Source organism: Miniopterus schreibersii, assembly GCF_964146895.1.
Source record: "Miniopterus schreibersii genome assembly, chromosome: 15".
NCBI classification, from domain to species: Eukaryota; Metazoa; Chordata; class Mammalia; order Chiroptera; family Miniopteridae; genus Miniopterus; species Miniopterus schreibersii.
In genome coordinates, this window is record NC_138115.1 from 35,696,999 (window position 1) to 35,715,761 (window position 18,763).

General features: G+C 37.9%; 1 protein-coding gene across 3 annotated transcripts; it reads right to left on the reverse strand.

The window, feature by feature from the left end:
• Window positions 1–6,182: 6,182 nt before the first annotated feature.
• SGO1 (shugoshin 1) lies at window positions 6,183–18,632 on the reverse strand. Of its 3 annotated transcripts, none has more exons than XM_081160211.1 (8): window positions 18,609–18,632; window positions 16,080–16,228; window positions 15,803–15,999; window positions 12,819–12,895; window positions 11,103–11,161; window positions 9,324–10,133; window positions 6,704–6,890; window positions 6,183–6,501 (listed from the first exon to the last, which is right to left on the reverse strand). In XM_081160211.1, the coding sequence occupies exons 2-8, from the start codon at window positions 16,219–16,221 to the stop codon at window positions 6,396–6,398; spliced, it is 1,578 nt and encodes a 525-aa protein (XP_081016337.1). In that variant the 5' UTR covers window positions 16,222–16,228; window positions 18,609–18,632; the 3' UTR covers window positions 6,183–6,395. The 3 variants fall into 3 exon arrangements, with proteins under 3 accessions (XP_081016337.1, XP_081016336.1, XP_081016335.1); XM_081160210.1 differs by having other exon boundaries at window positions 18,451–18,610; XM_081160209.1 differs by lacking the exon at window positions 18,609–18,632 and adding an exon at window positions 17,480–17,528.
• Between the last annotated feature and the right edge of the window lie 131 nt (window positions 18,633–18,763).

The following is an 18,763-nucleotide window of genomic DNA, read 5'->3' on the forward strand; positions in this document are numbered from 1 at the left end:
TCGGCCGCCCCATGTATTCATAGTCAGGAACGACTCTTAATTCTTCTGATTATTCAAGACATAATTAAAAAGTGGTTGTATTCATTAGAAGAGCGAAAAGAAGACTTTCAGTTTTTCACATAACCTAGAAGTAAAATTTATAATTAAATAAAATTTATAAATACCTAAGAGGTAGAAATAGGATCAGACTGAGGGAGCACGGGCAGGTTGATGTGTCATCACCTTAAGCTGATAGTCTTCCAAGCAACCCTCGGTGTTTGTTTAAGGGCCTAAGAGCTGCACCAGGAAGCGTTGCTGGGGGCAGCCCCGGCCTTTTCCATACTCTGTCCCTTAACTAGCATTGTCCTTTTAGCAAAGTAGAAACCCCAGAGAAAAGGGGGTAGCTACTTCAGAGTATCAGAAGTCATAATGACTGTAAGAGGTAGTAATTAAATTGCCATCCCCCCTGCCCCTCCCAGCATCTTGAAACATAGGTTTAGATTTTTTGACTATTTAAACATTTTTTTTTCCTGGCAGAAAAAGGTGAGTGTGTGTGGAGGGTGGTGGTTGGGGGCAGGGAAAGTGGTGGCAGGGACTGAAATCTGTGCCTCTCGGTGGTGTAGTGCTGTTTACCTTCTGTGGGTGCGTCAGTGCTGTTAATCTAAGCTAAGGTGGAGATTGGCAGGGCATAAACAGTGTTAGTAATGTCACAGGTAAAGAGATGAAAAATGAACTTAGGAAAAAAGCAAGAAGGAGGTTTCCACTTATATCTGGACAGAGCTTCAATAAACAAGATGCCTTGGATTCTTTCATGGGAGCATTTTGTGTGTGTGTGTGTGTGTGTGTGTGTGTGTGTGTGTGTGTTTCACAATGACAAAGCCAGAGATTTTCTTTGGGTTTATTAAGAAGCAGTGTAATTTCAACAAAGCAGAGAAAGCAAGGAAAACAAGCTACCTTTCTTGCTCCGTCTTATTATTAGAAAGTCCAATACAATCTTGGCAGTTAGCTTAAAAAGATGAGAAACCACCTGTGTAATTGTGTGTGTGTGTGTGTGTGTGATTTTCTGAGCTAAACCAAAGGTTATCAATTTTAGTTTATCTAGGTTCTTTAAAAGAAATCCCTTGGAGAACTTGTTGGAAGCTAAGGACCTTCTCAAAATAATGCACATGTTCACACATGTTCACTTTCTGCATACAAGTTTACCTGGTTCTTGGACTCTTCCTAAAATTCATTTGCTCTCTGTTAAACTCCCGGTTTCTACAGTTAATAGATAGACATCTAACTTACGCTTTAAAATATGTAAGAACAGAGATCTGCCTTTTTGTGTGATAGGCTGTCCAACAACAGAATAGGCAAAGGGCTGTAAGAAATTCCCTGGGTTTGGTGGCTGTTGGCTGTTCAGAGTTGGAGTCCACACTTGGTTCATAATGCATTTGTCATCAAGCTCTGATTCAAATCTTTTTTCCACAGACTGCTGTTAAGTAAGTGCGGGAGCACTGCTCCTCTCTTCAACACCCAAACGCATTTATACAGTTGTAGCTTTGTGCTATCTCCCTCCTATATTTTAACATTTTACAAATATGAATTGCCGGTTTTTAAAGACTCAAATCTATTACTGGAAATGAAATGTAAATCATGTGACAAGGTAACATCTGTGAATTCAGAGGTGAGAGTTTAATATGAGGTTGGGTGAAGGTTGATGATGTGTTTGTTGTGGGGATCAGGTTGCAGAAAGTCATGAAACACCTTGCTAAGGAGCCTGGGCCCACATGAGCTACTGAAACTTAGAGTATGTCTGGTAAAAAGTGATCAAAGTTGTATACATTTTCATGGGGGAGTTGGACATCGAATAAATAATTACAAATGTCAGTGCTGCAATGGAAGGTAGAGCTTACGGCGGTGGTGCCAAGGGTGGCTTCATCAACATAGAAGTTAAATTAAAAAGATACTTGTCAAGCATATGTAGCTTCAAGAAGTTTCCTAAGCACTCCCTTGTTCCCTTCCCCAACCTCAAAAAATCACCATCATAGGGTCCTGTCTGTAGGGGAATTCTGGAGCTTCTGTTGGTATAGGGCTGAGACCACACGAATGGAAGGGACATTCTGGTAAGTGGGAGCTTAGGGAAAGCTTCTCAGAGGAAATGTGCTGAAACAGGAATGGGCATTGACTAAGGCAAAGTTTGAAGGAAGGTAGGCAGAAACAATACAGGCTGAGAAATCCCTGAAGCGGTCAAGAATCCCAGAACAGAGAATCCAACAGGACAGGAGTGGTAGGGAGCAAAGAGGAGTGTGTGAGATGGTAGAGTGCCCTAACAGGCCGTTTGGAGAATACTGGATTTTCTTTGAAGGGAAATGGGAAATGGCTGTGAAGCGTGATTAAATTATGGATGAGCTCACAAAAAATTAGGAACACGAGCAAATGAATCATAAAAGCAGACAAAACAAATATCAAGTTTAGACGCCTAATGTGAGAAAACACCAAAACTCTGAAATAAGTGCTTATGATTGTTAAAAATAGCAAAACATAAGTGACAGATTAAATAGCGTATGTATGATACAGCCAAGGATAGAAGGAGTGGCCTGGAATATAGAACTGATGATATGAAACAAAGAACACAGGTAAAGACACAGGAGAAAGGAGTTAAGAAACAGAGGCTAGGCTGTAAAACAATGTGAAATCCATGAAGGCAGAATATTTATTTTGTTCACTGAGGTGTCTCAAATGCCTAGAACAGTGCCTAGTGCTGAATGTAATTAAGTCAGAGTCCACCGATCACTAGAAGTTGTAGAAGGAGAGAATGGGGAAAAGGCAATGTTCAACAAACTAAGACTTCCTTTGCAATCAATAAAAGGCATGAATATTTATAATCAGTGAATTCCAAGCAGAATAAATTATTGGCTTTCAATTCTGCCTGTGAAGGTGTAACTACTATGGGACTTGTTCACCTACTATAAGTGAACATAAAATTGGACTTGGTATATTAATAAGCTGTTTTCAGAAATTGCCCACCCCGTGTATAGAGAGAACCAATGGAGTTTCCAGAGTGAAAAGGTCACTGGAAGGCATCAAGAAACAGTTTGGCGTAGCAGAAGAAAACCAGTCAACTTGAAGATACGGCAGCAGAAGCTACGCAAAAAGAAGAGAGGGGATCAAGACAAGGTCGGAGTGAAATCAGAAAATATCTTTAAATGAACGTGAAAACACAACATACCAACGTTGGCGGGGCACAGCGAATACAGTGCTCTAGGGGAAATTTATCGCCTTAAAATAAGGGGAGTCCTAATTCAGCCCACCTTAAGAAGGCAGAAGGAAGAATGTGAAGGACTACAAATCACTGACACAGGAGATGAGTGAACAAAAGATAAACTGATGAGATGCCCAGTTCTTTACAACACAGAACTGCTCGCTAGTGATCAGAAGAGAGCACAGGTGAGCGTCGGGAAGGAAAGAGGACATGACTAGAGCTCTTACATGCAAGGTGCTGGAAGGACAAGGGACTGCTTTAAAGAGCAGCATGCCAGCTCACTTGGTCGCTTAGATGGAATGTGAAGTGAATACCCGTGAGACACAAATTAGCAAAGCTGACTCAAGGAGTATAAAACCTAAACTTTCCCGTATCAATTAAAGAAACTAAGTTCATAAAGAAAAATGTTTTTTTTCAAACAAAACTCAAGGCACAGATAACTTCACTAGTCTGTTGAACATGTAAGGAAAAAGGAATATCCTACGCAAACTCAGAAAAGAGGTATTTTTCAGAAAATATTTTATGGGGCTTGTACTATTACCCTGAACCTAAAGCCAGAAAAGAAATATTATAAGAAAATTATAAACCAATAACCAAGGAAAGATAGCTATAACCCATGTAAATAAAAAGAAGTAACAGTAGTAGAAAAAGATGCTTTAATAGGAAAGTAGGCAAAACAAGCAATTTATATAAAGAATTAGAAAGACCAATAAACACGTTAATTCTCGCAAGTAATTAAGTCAATAAAATCTTTTAAGTAATTAAAACAGAAACCATTTCACACTCATTGGCTTGGCTAATTTTTTAATGTTCAGTAACACCAAGTGGTGGTGGTGGGGAAGCTGGAAACTTAAACTGCTATTAGGAGAGTGACACCCACTCCTTGTGTCAGGGGAGTGGGTACAACCACTTTGGAAAGCAGAGTCACACCTAGGTATCAACTCCTTGGAAACCTACATGTGTACAAGGATGTGGAATATTCACTGCAGCAATAATTTGTAGTAATGAAAAAGTGGAAGCAAATTATCTCTCAAAGGAAGTTTCTGGATTTATTTATGTAACAAAATACTATACAATAATGAAAATAATCTACATTTGCCAACATGGATAAATTTTCAAAAACAATGTTGAGTTACAAGTCATTACAGAAAGATATATACAATGTAACATTCATGTAAAATGTTAAAACACAAAACAATTCTTTACAATCTATGGATAAACACTACAGTAAGAATACAGAAATATTAAAAGAACAAAAACAAATTTAGAGTAATGATTTTGGAGACGAAGGGAAGGATCAAAGCTAGATCACAAAATGTCAACAGAGGATCCAAGTAAAGGCAGTGAATGTCTGGAGCAGGAGCTGGCAAACTTTCTTGGTAGAAGGGCTAGAGAATAAATATTTTAGGCTGTAGGCCAAAAAGATGCAATCAAAGATTTTATGTAAGTACTTCGTAGGGGTTCAAATTTAGTGTTTTTTTATCACCCAAATTGATTGCCAGGATCTGATTTTTTCCAACCATTTAAAAACATAAACATTTTTAACTTGCAGACCATATGAAAGCAAGTAGAGGACTGTATTTGGCCTAAAGGCTATAGTTTGCACATTGCTGGCCCAGAGCAACATTGTCCAATAGAACTTCCTGTGGTGATGGAAATATTCTACATTTGCATTGTCCCCAATATGATAACCACTAGCCATGTAGCTATTGGGCATTTGAAATGTGGCTACTATGACTGAGAAATTTTAAGTTGGATGTAATCTTAAGTTAAAGTAGCCATTCAAGAGTTTTTATGAATTTATAGAACAGGTGTAAGGGGAATGGTTGAACAAATAAAGTAGGGGGAAAAAAGATTGTGTTGGGAGAGTAGGACATATAAATCAGTGAGGACTGATACTTGAGAACAGGGACATCAATTTAAAAGTACAAAAAAGCATGTGGCTTTGGAGGTCAGGAATAAAAAAATTTTGGCTGATAAAAAGGATTTGGGGTGTGACTGATATAGAATGCAGAAAGGTATGGAGATATAGTCAAGAAAACTGGAGGTGAGGATTGAAGAGTCCTCCAATAAAATAGAATTTGTTGGTCATGGACCTGGAGATTCCACCATAAAAAGTTGAGAGAAGTGTTAGGTTGAGAGTATGGTGGGGGAGCTAAGAGTTTCATGGCAATGACTACAGAGAAAAGCAAAATGGGGAGAGAAATGTCCAAGATGGATTAGAAGAGTGAAGGCTAGAAAGTACGATGACCATATACATACTCTGATATTTAAAGAACAGATGAAAAACACAAGCACTATAGTATACAAATTTTATTGCTCTTTAAAAATCGGTAATCTACAGTGCTTTAAAGTTTAAAGAGGTGTATTACGAGCAGTGGCTTCAACTTTCAGAACTGAACTAATTCCCTCTCATTGGTTGATGAAAAATATGAAAAAATCCTTGGCATTCATAAATTTAATATTTGAGTTTTTGACTGAATAAATAACTATCCTGAAAGCCCATGAGATAATAATTTGTGATTTTGCTGAGCGATCACTTTGAACAATATACACCCAGAGCTTAGCTTGGGGTTCATAGTTGCTTACCTAGTCCCTTAGCCTAAGCCACCATCAATTTTCTAGTCATGCACATTTTATCTGAAAAATTAAATACAGCAATGGTATAAAGGAGGCACAAACAATAGGGCATACCCTACTGTGAATGTCAAGAATTAATTCAAATATCATATAAGGAGTTTCAAAAGAACCTCAGCCTGTTTACAAAAATCATTCTAGTATTCCCCACTAAAGGGAAAAGTAAAAGGGCCAGAAGGTTATAATTAAAACATCTTATTTGAATAATCATTAATTCCCAAAATGTTGGTATAATTTTGACTAAAATTACGGGTTTTAGGCAGTATAAGAAATCTAACTATAATAGTGCTTAAGCCCAGTTAATTATATTTAAAAGAAGAAATAAACCAAATCTTATTAAAGGTTTAAGAAAAAAGATCACATCTTAAGTATAGATTTTAAGAAATGTTCATGATCTAGAGTCCATTCAAGAGATTACTCTGTGGCAGTAGTTCAACCCACTTGTGTGCTATCTTATAGATTCTCTCTTGGAGCAATAGGAGGGGATGTGGGGTGAATATAAACTGTATCCAATAAATGCTTCATTGTATTTGCTTCATACTTTTTTTTTTTTAGAACTGCGTCTGGAATCCTTTTTTTGCTTGAAAACAGGCGAATTCAAGAAACACAAATCTGTAAAAGGGTCTCCTCTTCTTAGTTTCCTATAAAGGTAAAAAGAGCTCTTTATTGCCCCAATACTAACTTACTCCTCAGGATAAAGTTATTATAAAATATGCCAGTGTTAGTATTCCCACTTAGGTTTATCAAAATTTTGTATTTCAAATAAGACTCACCCTTGAACAAAGCTCCATAACCCCTCCAAATGTATCATTAAAAGTGAGTTCCCACACATTAAATACTTACGAAGCGAGGGTGGGCTCCTTGTAGTTCACACTGACTGTGCACCTACGCTTAGGCAGGGACACTGCCGGGCTTTCTCTATTCTTTGGAGAAAGAGAAAGTTTTCTCAGTTTCACTTCAGCATACAAGGGGACATTGGTGATATCCTTCAGGCTAACATAAGGTGACTGGTGAGCTTCAGGTACTACACCTACAAAAACAACGTTTACTGAATATGGGTCCAAAAAAACCCCAAAACACAAACCCCCCCCACAGGAAATAAAATTGTATGCAATTACACATCCTAAATGTATACAAAATGCAGCATTTCATAATACAGATTTTTTAACCTGTTCATCAGCTTTTCATCCCAGATGACATTGAAATATTAAGTAGTGTAGATGTGAAGAACTGATACAATAGTTTACTAAAAGTTAAAATTCTTGAAAATTAACCCTAGCTGGTTTCGCTCAGTGGTTAGTGTTGGCCCACAAACTGTACGGTCGTGGGTTCGATCCTGGCCAAGGTCATGTACCTTGGTTGCAGGCTTGATCCCTGGCCCCAGTTGGGGCGCGTGTGGGAGGCAACCAATTGATGTGTCTCCCTCACATCAATGTCTTTCTCTCCCCCCCTTCCACTCTCTGAAAAAAGCAATTGGAACAATATCTTCAGTCAAGGATTAAAAAAAAAAAAATCTTGAAAATAAAAAAATTAAATTCTTCTAGAGTGCCTTGGGCATAATGAATTTGTTTAAACTGCAATTTCATTTTAGTCACACCTTGCTCTTTAGAATCAAGGCCTCTATCTCTTTCAACGCCAAAGCTTATCATCACGTGGATTCCTATAGTTTTATAAAGCCACTTAAACTCATTCTACTTATTAAATGAGAACTCTAATAAATCATAGCCTCTGTGTAAACCAGGAGAAACAGGGTTTCCTCTAGTAAAGCTAGTAGGTTAAAGAGTTACCCAAAGTTTTTCGTATCATAAAAGTATCCAAATTTTTCTACTTTGGAACTACATCTATATTGGGACACAGATACCCAGCTAGAAATTAAGGACACGGCAAGATGAACAATCTCTTCAGATAGCTTTAAAGAGCAAATCATTCCCCAAGAAAAATTACATTGTAACTGTAAAATGACTTTATATGTAGCAACCCTGTAATCCAGGGTAATCTGGGTTTCAAATATTCTTTTTTGTCCCCACATAAGGATATTGTACTATACTAATTATTCTATTTTTCAGTTTGGAAAATACAGTCAAGCAGTAACATCAGATCAGTTGTTATATTCTGGAAAGCTTAATGTATACACAAATCCCCCAGGGAACTTGTTAAAAAGATGCAGATTCTGATTTAAGAGTACAGGTTACAACCTGAGATTCTGCAATTTTAAGAAATTTCCAAGTAATGCTGATACTGAAGATCCAGGGACCGCACCCCAAATAACACTATTTAGAATGTACTTTTTTCCTTTTAAAAACTTCTGGAAATTTCCAAATGTACACAAAGATGGAGACAACAGTATAATGAACCCAGTCACCCAGCTTCAATAATTATCAACATCTTGCCAATCTTGATTTACTCTAACATCATTACAGGATATGTTTTAAAAAGATATTTGCATGCCATCACCTAACTGATTGGCCTTGGAAAGCCATTGAACTTTTTCGGCTTCTGTTTCCTTGTAAACAAAACAAGCATGATGATACCTTCACTACAGTTGTTCTTAGGATTAAATGAAATAGCATGACAAAAATGTGAGGATACAACCTGACTGGATGTGTTATTTTTACAAAACTAAAATTCCCAGATAAGAATCTTTGTGGGCAGATGCAGGCTAGATCCTCAGCCTTTAAATCATGCTGACTTTTGATCTCACTAAGCAAGATCTTCTAAGCCACAGTTTTTAGATGTCTTACAAATATCTTACAAGAGACGACTCAGCCCATCAACTGAGGAAAGAGTTTTTTGGTCTTATTAGGCCATGTTCTGTAACTGGAAAATTATTTAAAATCATGGTTCCTGTCAAGTCAAATATAAAGCAAAGCCATTAAAATGACAGGTCATTGGATTTAAGTTTGATCTCATTTTCAAGGGTTGTTTCAAGTGAGTGTATAAAAGATATTTTAATTCAACCTGAATCTACAAAAGAGTTTTTTCCTCGCCTTGGAATGCTTCATTTACTGAAAGTAAAAATGCTTCTTCCACAACAAGAAGTATTTGTTCTTTTAATTTTTAAAAATTTTTTATTGAATTTATTGGGGTGATATTGGTGAATAAATTTATATAGGTTTCAGGTGCACAATTCTGTAATACATCATCTGTATATTGTATTGTGTGCTCACCACCCAAAGGCAAGTCTCCTTTGATCACCATCTATCCCCCTTTGCCCTCTTCTCCCTCCCCCATATTTGTTCCTAAAGAGGATCTAAATTAGCTTAAAGCAGTTCAGGGCAACACTACTGTGATTTCCACCCCCGGTCCCTCACTATTTAATCAGACTGTTACTTCTCCCAAAGAGACAGATGGCAAGTCTCTAACCTCCCCCAGAGAAACAGATGGTAAAGTATAGTATATAAGCATCAGGAGCGATCAATTATTATAAACATTAAAAATGCAGGAAAACAAGTAGATCACTTACTGGTAGGAGTTTCTGTTGGCTGAGAATTCTCCATTTCTTTTTCATCCCTACATCTTAGTATCCTTTTAGATCGAGGCCTGGTGACTGGGCTCGTATCTGACTGGCTGGCGAGACCTGGGCTGGGCTTGCAAGTGGGCAAATAGAGGTCATCAGAATCATCTTCTGAACTGCTTGACTCAGAGCTGCTCTCTTCCGATACACTGCTGTTTTCCTCTCTCTTAGAATCATTGTTCACTTTTTGTCGGAAAGGAGTAGGATGAACACCTTCTTCCAAATTAAAATTGTAAGCATCATTGGAAGTGATAAAATCATTCAACTTTTTTTGGGAAACAGGTTTTTTAGTTTTACTTTTGCTCCCTTTGTACTTAGATACAGATTTTGACTTTCTCCGGTTAGCTTTTCTTTTCTCTCCTTTTCTCCTTCCTTGTGCATCTGTATGCTTATTTTTAGTTTGCTCAGATTTATACCCTAAAATGTTTTCTTTTGTTTTAGATCTTCCTGGGTGAATCAGCTTTGGTGATAAGTTAACTTGATCTTTGTTCCATTGACAAACATTTTGCTCTACATTTTCAGATATGTGCACGTTTACTAGTGGGTCTACACATCTAACTGTTTCCAATCCAGAAGGCTGCTTTGACAGAGGACCGATTTCAAAATTATCCAAGGTGTTGAATTCGCATAGACTGTTAAAATGTCTCTTTAAATTGCGACGGAGAGATACAGTTCTAGGTAAGATATTATCAATAGACTTATCTTCATCTGAATCCAAATCAAATCCCAGTCTGTCTTGAGGAATAGTAGGTATTTGCTCTGAGCATTTAAAAAATAAGTGAGAAAAACAGTTTTACTTTATGGAAATTTTAATTTCAGGAACCTTAGAATTCAAAGTTAAAAATGGAATAAATGAAAAGTCATTTTGCAGTTTCCCCACATGTACTATAAGTAAATAAAAATCTAGGGAACTTAATATTACCATCCATTTATTTGGCAACAATCAGTTGATAGCTTTTATCTCACCTGTGGAAGAATCTTACATAGCCTTCAAAAATATTCTAACTTGGAATTTTATGTGCCCCTCATTTAAAGAATACTTAGTAGTTTCCATGTATCTATATGTGTATAGGATTGAGAGGAAAAGAACCTCATATTCCAAAGTAGGACAAATACACTAAGAAAGTGGGAGCTAAGTTGTTCTTTGAAAAATGAGAAAAACTGGGATAATTGGAAAGCCTTTCAGGTAGGAAATATAATCTGTATTTTAAAGAGAAGTGGGGAAATTTGGAGCTAATTATTCAAATGCTTTCCCTTCTTCAAAGCTTAGTTCAGTAGAGGATTGACATTTGAGAAAAGGGACACACTGATTTAAAAGTAGAAAGAAGGGCATGGCTTTGGAGATCAGCTTTGAGTGTAAACCTTAACTCTTACCATCTGAGTCTATATAAAACAGACTGAATGTACCTATATTGCAAGGTTGTTGTGAGGGTTAAGTGAGACAATATGTATAAAATGCCTAACACAGAGCTTAACATGCTGTCGGACTCAGTAAATTGCAGCCATAGTTACAGCCAAGGTTTCTAATTAAAGATGTGGCAAAATAAATGGATGTATTTTAAAATTCTTACTATTCTGTGTAAAATAAACAGACATGCTTTGAGCAGAAGAATACCAGGTGAGATTTAAAAACTTAAAAAGGAAAACTGGGGAAATTTAATTATGTTACTTATTCTCAGAGACCTCTTCTTGCCCTTAGTCGTAATTTCAGATTTTTACTTGAATTACCTTCCATTTGGAATGATTCTCCTTGTTCTGAAGGATGAGCATCTTGAAGAGGAGCTTGCCTTAGAAAATACCATTGAAAAATAGAAATTTAACAATTATGTAATTAAAATAATTTAAGATTTTCTTAAAATTAAAATATTAAATTTTCCTTAGTATTATTTCATAATTCCATTCTATATCAGTACATGTGTTCTACATCAAAGGAAACCAAAAAACATTTATACTGATTACATGGAGGCTGATTTGTTACAACTGACATTCAATTCTTACTGGAATAACTAACGTATTGAATTGGATAGTTCCTCCTTAAAACATGCCATAACTCATAATTTCATTTAACCGGAGAAACAGCCAAACAGAATTGACTTATACAACTTATTAAAGAAATGTGGTTTGATTACTCAACTCTTTAGGAGCCTGCTTTATCATTAGCTGAGCTGTGATTTTTTTTGGTAGCACCAGCTTTTATGATGCTTAACTACTGACTGCTCTGAAGTTAACACTGTTCATTTTCTTTATAAGTCTTCTTCCTTTTTGGTGCATGAAAAAAGAAGTTTTCTTTATGGTCCAGTACTATTGCTGGCTATTTCACTTTAATTATAACTTTATTCTGTATTGACTGTAGAGAATTTTCACCTCTAGTCATCAAAATTTAAATACAGGTTTAGGCAACAGAGTTATGGTAACAAACTAATAACAATTTTAGAAATCTTACAGAGACTCAATTACCTTACCTTTTTGTCCATTACATATTTTGCCAGATGTTAAAGTTTGTTTTAGGATTAATTATTAAAATTAATATGGGGATAGAAATCACATTATGATTAACTCTGTGAGGACTGGGGCATAGACTCAAAAGGGATATGAGGAAATAGCTTATGGCAATAGTTCCTACTTGAGGACAATTATGCTTCCCTAAGGGATATTTGGCAATGTCTGTAGACATTTTTGGTTCTCATAACTAGGGAAGAGGGGTGCTACTGGGATTTAGTGAGTAGAGGCCAAGGATGCTGCTAAATACCCCACAATGCTTAGGACAGCTCTCTACAACAAAGAGTGGTCTGGTCCAAATGTCTACAGTATGAAGACTGAGAAACCCTAGGCTGGAGTGATGGCCATGCTCTATATCTTGAGATTTTGGTTTGACTACACATTAGTCAAACTCATTGAACTGTATAATTATCATCTATGCATTTTACTGTATGTAATTATACCTCAATAATTCATAAGCAAACAAAGTACACCTGATCCAAGAGAAAGGCAAGAGGATATATGGGATCTGAGTGTACTTAGGGATAAATTGGTTCAGCAAGACAATGTGATAGTGGTGTTAAATATGTTTAATTACATTTCTTTTCTAAAATAGACTATCTGTAATACTAGCAAAATACTATCATTTGAATAAACTAAACCTATAAATCAAACCTTCTTAGAATAAAAACTTGGTATAAGAAAAATATAACTGAAGGTAATAACTTAAAAATTCTAGAAAAGCTGCTTATTTTTGTAGACATCAAAAAAGTAACTATAAGAAAGATTTGGTTTGGCTATATATAACAGAATTTTAACATATCAAATTTTCTTAAATATATTCTTGGTAGAGAGAACATCAGACTCAAAATATAAGAGTCTATGATGCAAATTTCCTTTCATAAATGGATCACAGAATTACATCCTTTTGATATTAATAAGCATAATATTGAATTTGATACTAACGGTAAATCCTTTACAAGTAAATCCCCGGAGTTGTTGTCACTATTGGAGTCCATTCCAGAGGAACTTACTTCATGGTTCTGTGAATGTATTAAAAGAAAGAAAACACTAGTAAAATAGAAATATTCATAACAAAGCATTCATTTATTCAAAAATAAACACTTATTGACAGTTTATCATGGTGTGCCAGGTACTGTTCTAGGAACTTCGTTTACAGTAGCTAAAAAAATTTTTTAGTTCTACCCTCTTAAAACTTACATTCTAGTGTAGGGAGAGAAAATTTTAAAAAGACAGATATAGAAATGATTTCAGATGGTGTTAAGTGCTATGAAGGAAATACTCGGTGAAGTGATAGAGTAACTGAAGCAGAGGGCTCTTTTAGATAGGGTGACTTTCATCTGAAGAATGTAAAGGAGCAGCCAGTGAAAGAGCAGGGCATAGAGAAAGGTGTGGAAACAGCAAATATAAAGGTCATGATGTAGGGAATACCTTGCTGTGTTTGGAAAAGAAAGGCCATTGTAGCTGGGAAACAGTCACTAAGAAGAAAAGTAGATGTGCATGCAGAGGCCAGATAATGTAGGGCTCTCAGAGCCACGAGTTTGGATTTTAGTCTAAGTGTGAAGGGCAGGCACTTAAATATTACGCAGGGAAGTAAAATGATCTAAGTTTTAAAAAGATCAGTCTGGCCACTGTGTGAAACATGGATTGAAATGGGCCAGGAAGATAGGAAGTCAACATACTAAATGAAACAAGACATATAGTTAGGACTAGAATTCTGTGGCTATGGAGGTGAAGCCAGGTGGAAGGTTTTGAGTTGAACAAAAGGGTAAGTGTTTTATTGAGATGGGTAAGACTTACAGAGGGAGGTAGAAGCACACAATATTATTGGTGGAGTGGGAAATAAAAGAGTTTTGTACAAAATGTTTGAGATCCTTTATAAATATTTAAGTGGATATATCAAGTAGTTGTACTGTGTGTGTAGGTCTTGAGCTATAAATTTGGAAGTAGACAGGCAGTATTTAAAGCTATAGGAGTGGGTAAGATGGGTCTAGGACAATTGACATTTAAAAGAAGCCAGCAAGAGGCTGACATGGAACAGTCAGAAAGGTAGAAAGAAAACTAGGAGCCTATGATGGTAAGAAAGCGAGATCAATTATTTCTAGCAAAGTGTAACTCCTGTGTTGTATATTACTTCAAGGTCAAGAAGAAAGAGAAGTGACCATAGAATTTGGCAACATGGAGGTTTTGGTCACCTTGACACATAGTGACAATAGAATGGCATGGATAAAGGCCAGATAAGAGTTTAAAAGTGAATGGAAGCATTTATTGGTTGTTTCTTATATGTGCCCTGACTGGGGATTGAACCTGCAACCTTGGTATATTAGGATTACGCTCTAACCAACTGAACTACCCAGCCAGGGCAGAAATATGAAGAACAAATCAATGTTTCTTTCTCCCTCCCTCCCAAATAAATAAATAAATAAATATGGCTAAGATCACTTTGTTCTCTTTGGAAAAAGTTCTGCTGTGAACCAGAGCAGAGAAATAAGCAGATAGAGTTGAGACCAGGAGAGGTTTCAGTTATTTTCTTTACCTCTGAAGGTGAGAGATTCTAAGGTACATCTGTATGACAGCTAGAATGATTCAGCAGAGGGAGATACACATTGGTTGAGAATGAGTGACATACAACAAGCACATGGCAGAAAACAAACTGATGTTTTAAATGCTGAGAACACTTTTGCCCAGCCACTAACAATGTTTTAATATATAATCAGAAATCACTGATCGATGAGATGTCACAAGGCCTGCAATAACAGATTTTGCCCCTAGGGTTTTTGTGATTATCTCATGGGGTACTTATTTTACACTATCCTCTGTGGGATTTTAGCAAAAACTGGGAAAAGGAAGATTCAGATGTCACTGGAAGAGTTTTCTTCTTCACTAGTTGACAGAAAAAGAAAAAAATTAGGAAAGATTAAATTCTGAAGGAAAAAATTATATTAAATAAGCTAACTCTCACATAAAGGTAAAAAAATCATATTTAATCTTTACAGAGAAAATTTGCTGCTACACTGTACATGAATATAATACGTATGTGTGGGTGTGTATATACAGGGTGTCCCAATAAATGTATACACACACTTTGAATAATTATAAAGGCAGTGTTTATTAAAATACATTTCATTTTCAGAATTGAGCTATCAGCCGTTAAGGGTGTATACATTTTTGGGACACCCTGTATGTGTACACACACACACACACACACACAGAAAAAAATACGGAATCGCTTTAGTTGCAGGGAAGCAAGAAGTCTTTCACTGACTCCTGTCAGCAGAGAGATGACACTAATTCCTTTCTCAGGTCCGTATCCCTACCCTAATCACTATCGTCTGGCTTTCTTCTCTGGTCTCCTGCTAACACAACCGGTTTCACTGGCACAGCAAACAAATGGCGACCAGAGAAGTGTTTGTTAACACCTGACACTCAACGCGGCTTTTCTCTTTCTCTGCCCCATGAGTTTCCCTGGCACTGGCTTCTAGGGAAAAGGAAGAAGAAACTGGTTCATCATTGCTCTACTCAGGATTAACGTGCAATGAGACACAAAAAATATTCTAAACCATGTCTGTTATATTTTGGCTGGATCTTCTATATAACCTTGGACACAAACAGAGTCAGATAAAAAAACGTGGACAGAAAAATACTCATGATATTTCTTGTTTGGGAATTAAAGTGTAATCTTATTTAGCCAACTAGTAGGTAAACATGATTCTCTAAAAGCACATAAATACTTCCCACCCCCAAATTAAGGTAGTTCTTATAAAACCCCACTGGATGCAGCAAAACTATATAGAAAAGCTAAGATTTATAGTACCGATTAACAGTTATCAGTAAATTAATTTTAAAGAGCATAATTGATCTGAACTACTAATACACAGCTTTACTGTTTTTTTTTTCCCTAAGAAATTCAGCCTTCATAATGAAAATACCTGTGCAGGTTCTTCTGTTTGTTGTGAAGTAAATTTTTCTTTCAATGCATATAACTGATACGTGAGGTAGTAACATTCTTTTCTCAGCTGCAGGATGATGTCTTGGGCTTCTCTCACTTTGGCCTTTTCATTTTCCAAAGCTAAAACTAACATTTTGTTGTTGTCTTGGTAGTTTCTTAGCAGTGTAGAAGTGTTGGCTAAAAGAGTATAATTTTTTTTATTAGTTATTAAATCTAAACTTAAAAAAGTGATGCAAAGGACAACATGAAAATCTTACTGATTATTTGGCAAGGTGCAACTATAAAAGACTTTCGTTTGCCAATTTCTGCCAAGCTTTTATTCCTTTTCTCTTTCATTCGTTTCTTTATGTCTTCAAGACTATCTTGAAAGGACTTTTTGAGGTTCCTTTCCTTGGCCATCTTCTGCCTAGGAATTTAAAACAATAAAAAATATTTCATCTTTCTAAAAGATATCAAATGTAAAACAAGCTTGAAAACACAGGCTGTTCATAAAGAATGATTACATAGAGACTTAGTAATTGAAGAATTAGCTAAAAGTACATAGCTAACTTGGTAATAAACTAGATACTGCAGATTTTATTTTATTTTTTAAAAAACATATCTTTATTGATTTCAGAGAGCAGGAAGGAGGGGGAGAGAGATAGAAACATCAATGGGAGAGTCATTGATCGGCTGCCTAGCCTGCAACCCAGGCATGTGCCCTGACCAGGAATCGAACCCTGATATCCTGGATCCTAGGTCGATGCTCAACCGCTGAGCCACACCAGGCCGGGCGATTCTGCAGCTCTTAAATCTCATTAATATTTCTGACATATTATCCTCCTCAGGTACTTTATAGGGAAGGTTTAATAAATATGGACTTCCAACCCAAAGACTGTAATATGCCGCTTATTTTTTACTTAACAAATACTCATTGGGGGCTTACCATATAGTAAGCACTATGGAAAATGCTTAATATTATATTTTGATGCTATTGCTATTTATGTTTCCTACAGGCAATGCTTATGACCAACTTTTAGTGTTTATTAGGATTACAGCATTAGTTCAGAAGCAATCATACACGTGAGCTTTGTTTTCCAGTTTTTACATTGCTTATCAGATTAGGTAATTTGATTACTTCTCTCTCTCCCACACTCTTGTAACCCAATATTACTTTAGATAGGCACACACTCTCAATAAAGTCAAAGTGATCTTCAGAGGTTTAGTTAAACTATGCAGCACTATATACAATTTTAATAGGCTATTATAACAATGACAGAGCTGGAAGCAGCAGGAACTGGGGCACAGGAATGGTCAATTTTCTCAGTTATTCTAAAACTCAGGCCTGCTAACTCCTAGTACCTGGTGAACACAGCAAATCAGACATTAAATAATGATTGTTTTACAATACAGTTAAAATCAAAACAGGCATCGGTGGAATATGCTGTTGAGTATATTAATGCATAAGTATACTTAAATGTGGCGGATCAGACAGGCTTTGGTATTTTGCTGCTAAGCACGTTAAACTACTTTTCATGAACATCTTTTACCTTAGACTGCACTTTTGCAGATCTTAAAGTTGCAAAAAGTAATTGTTTCCTACAACAATCTATGTATACAATGTTCATTACAAGGCTACCCTCATCTCCTCTTCGTCAAATATATTCCTGAAACTTACATTTTCTTGAGGATTTTTCTCCAGGCCTTACTTATTTTCCTCTCTGCAGCGTCTGGAGTCTTAAATATAGATATTGTAGATCTCACTTAAATATTTCCTTTCTGCCAACATCAATAAAACACACGCCGGGAAGTTCCCAGCAGAGAAAGCACAACTATTTTTAAAACACGTTATGTGGGTTGTACAGAACAACGTGCCACAGTGTAGTTTTTGAAGTTCGAACTGGAGATGTTTGAGAGCCATACAGAGTAAGTAATCGATCAAGTTAGTTTAGTTAAGGTATTTTAAAAACCAAGTGTTATCTACCCCCCCCCCCCGTTATTAAATTTAATCAACAAAATCTGGGGGTGTGGTGGAGAGAACCAATGAAAACAGGTCACCGCGCGGAAGACAGTCGCGAAGGGCGTCGGTCCCGGGATCTGGATTCAAGGGAACCTGGAATATTTGCTCAGCGTCACAGTCCCTCCGTCGTTCCCGCCGCGGGGCCCCCGCCAGGTAGTTCGCTGGACGGGCGACTTCTCCGGGGTAATCGACTGAGCAAGGGCCGTGGGTGGCACAAAAACCAGCTGCCAGGTTGTGCGCCTTAGGTCGAGCCCGGCTTCTGACCACTGAACGTGCTTTTTTTGCACATCACTTAATTCACACAATTCTACAAGGCAGGAGGTTCGGGTCCCCATTTATTTCACAGAAGAGGAAACGGGGTCCTCGGGAAGCGAGGATCGGGTGGCGGGGCAGACAAAGACACCCCGTTAGTGCGACCCCACAGCCTCAGTTTTTGGCCACCTAAACTCAGCACGACAGAGAGACCCGAGGGAAGAGAAGAGGGGTGAGGACGCCTCTGATCCGCATCAGGAAACCCTGCGGCCTCCTCTTTCCCGCAGGGGCCGCGAGAAAGCCCGGCGGCGGGGGTGGGCGCGTCGCCGGAGAAGGGCCGCGAGACCCGCCTCCCCCAGGGACGTCCGCCACGATACCTTGGCCGCCTCTTCTGCCGCGGCCGTCTCGCTCCTCACATCCCAAGGCGCCGCGAAGCCGTCGCGCGGAGTGGGCCCCGCGTCCCGGGACCGCCCGCACCGCCTCCCGTCACCCGCCGGCCGCCGCCGCCGCATTCGAAATTCGCAGCCGCGCTCACCCATTGGCTGGCTGGGGGGCGGTCACGTGAGGCGGCGGCGCAGCCACTGACGCAGGCAGAGCCCCGCCCCCGGGCGTCCCTACGTGACGCGCTGTCGGCAAGCATCCACATCCGGGCACCCACGGGCCCGAGCCCCGGGAGGGCGGAGCGGGTCG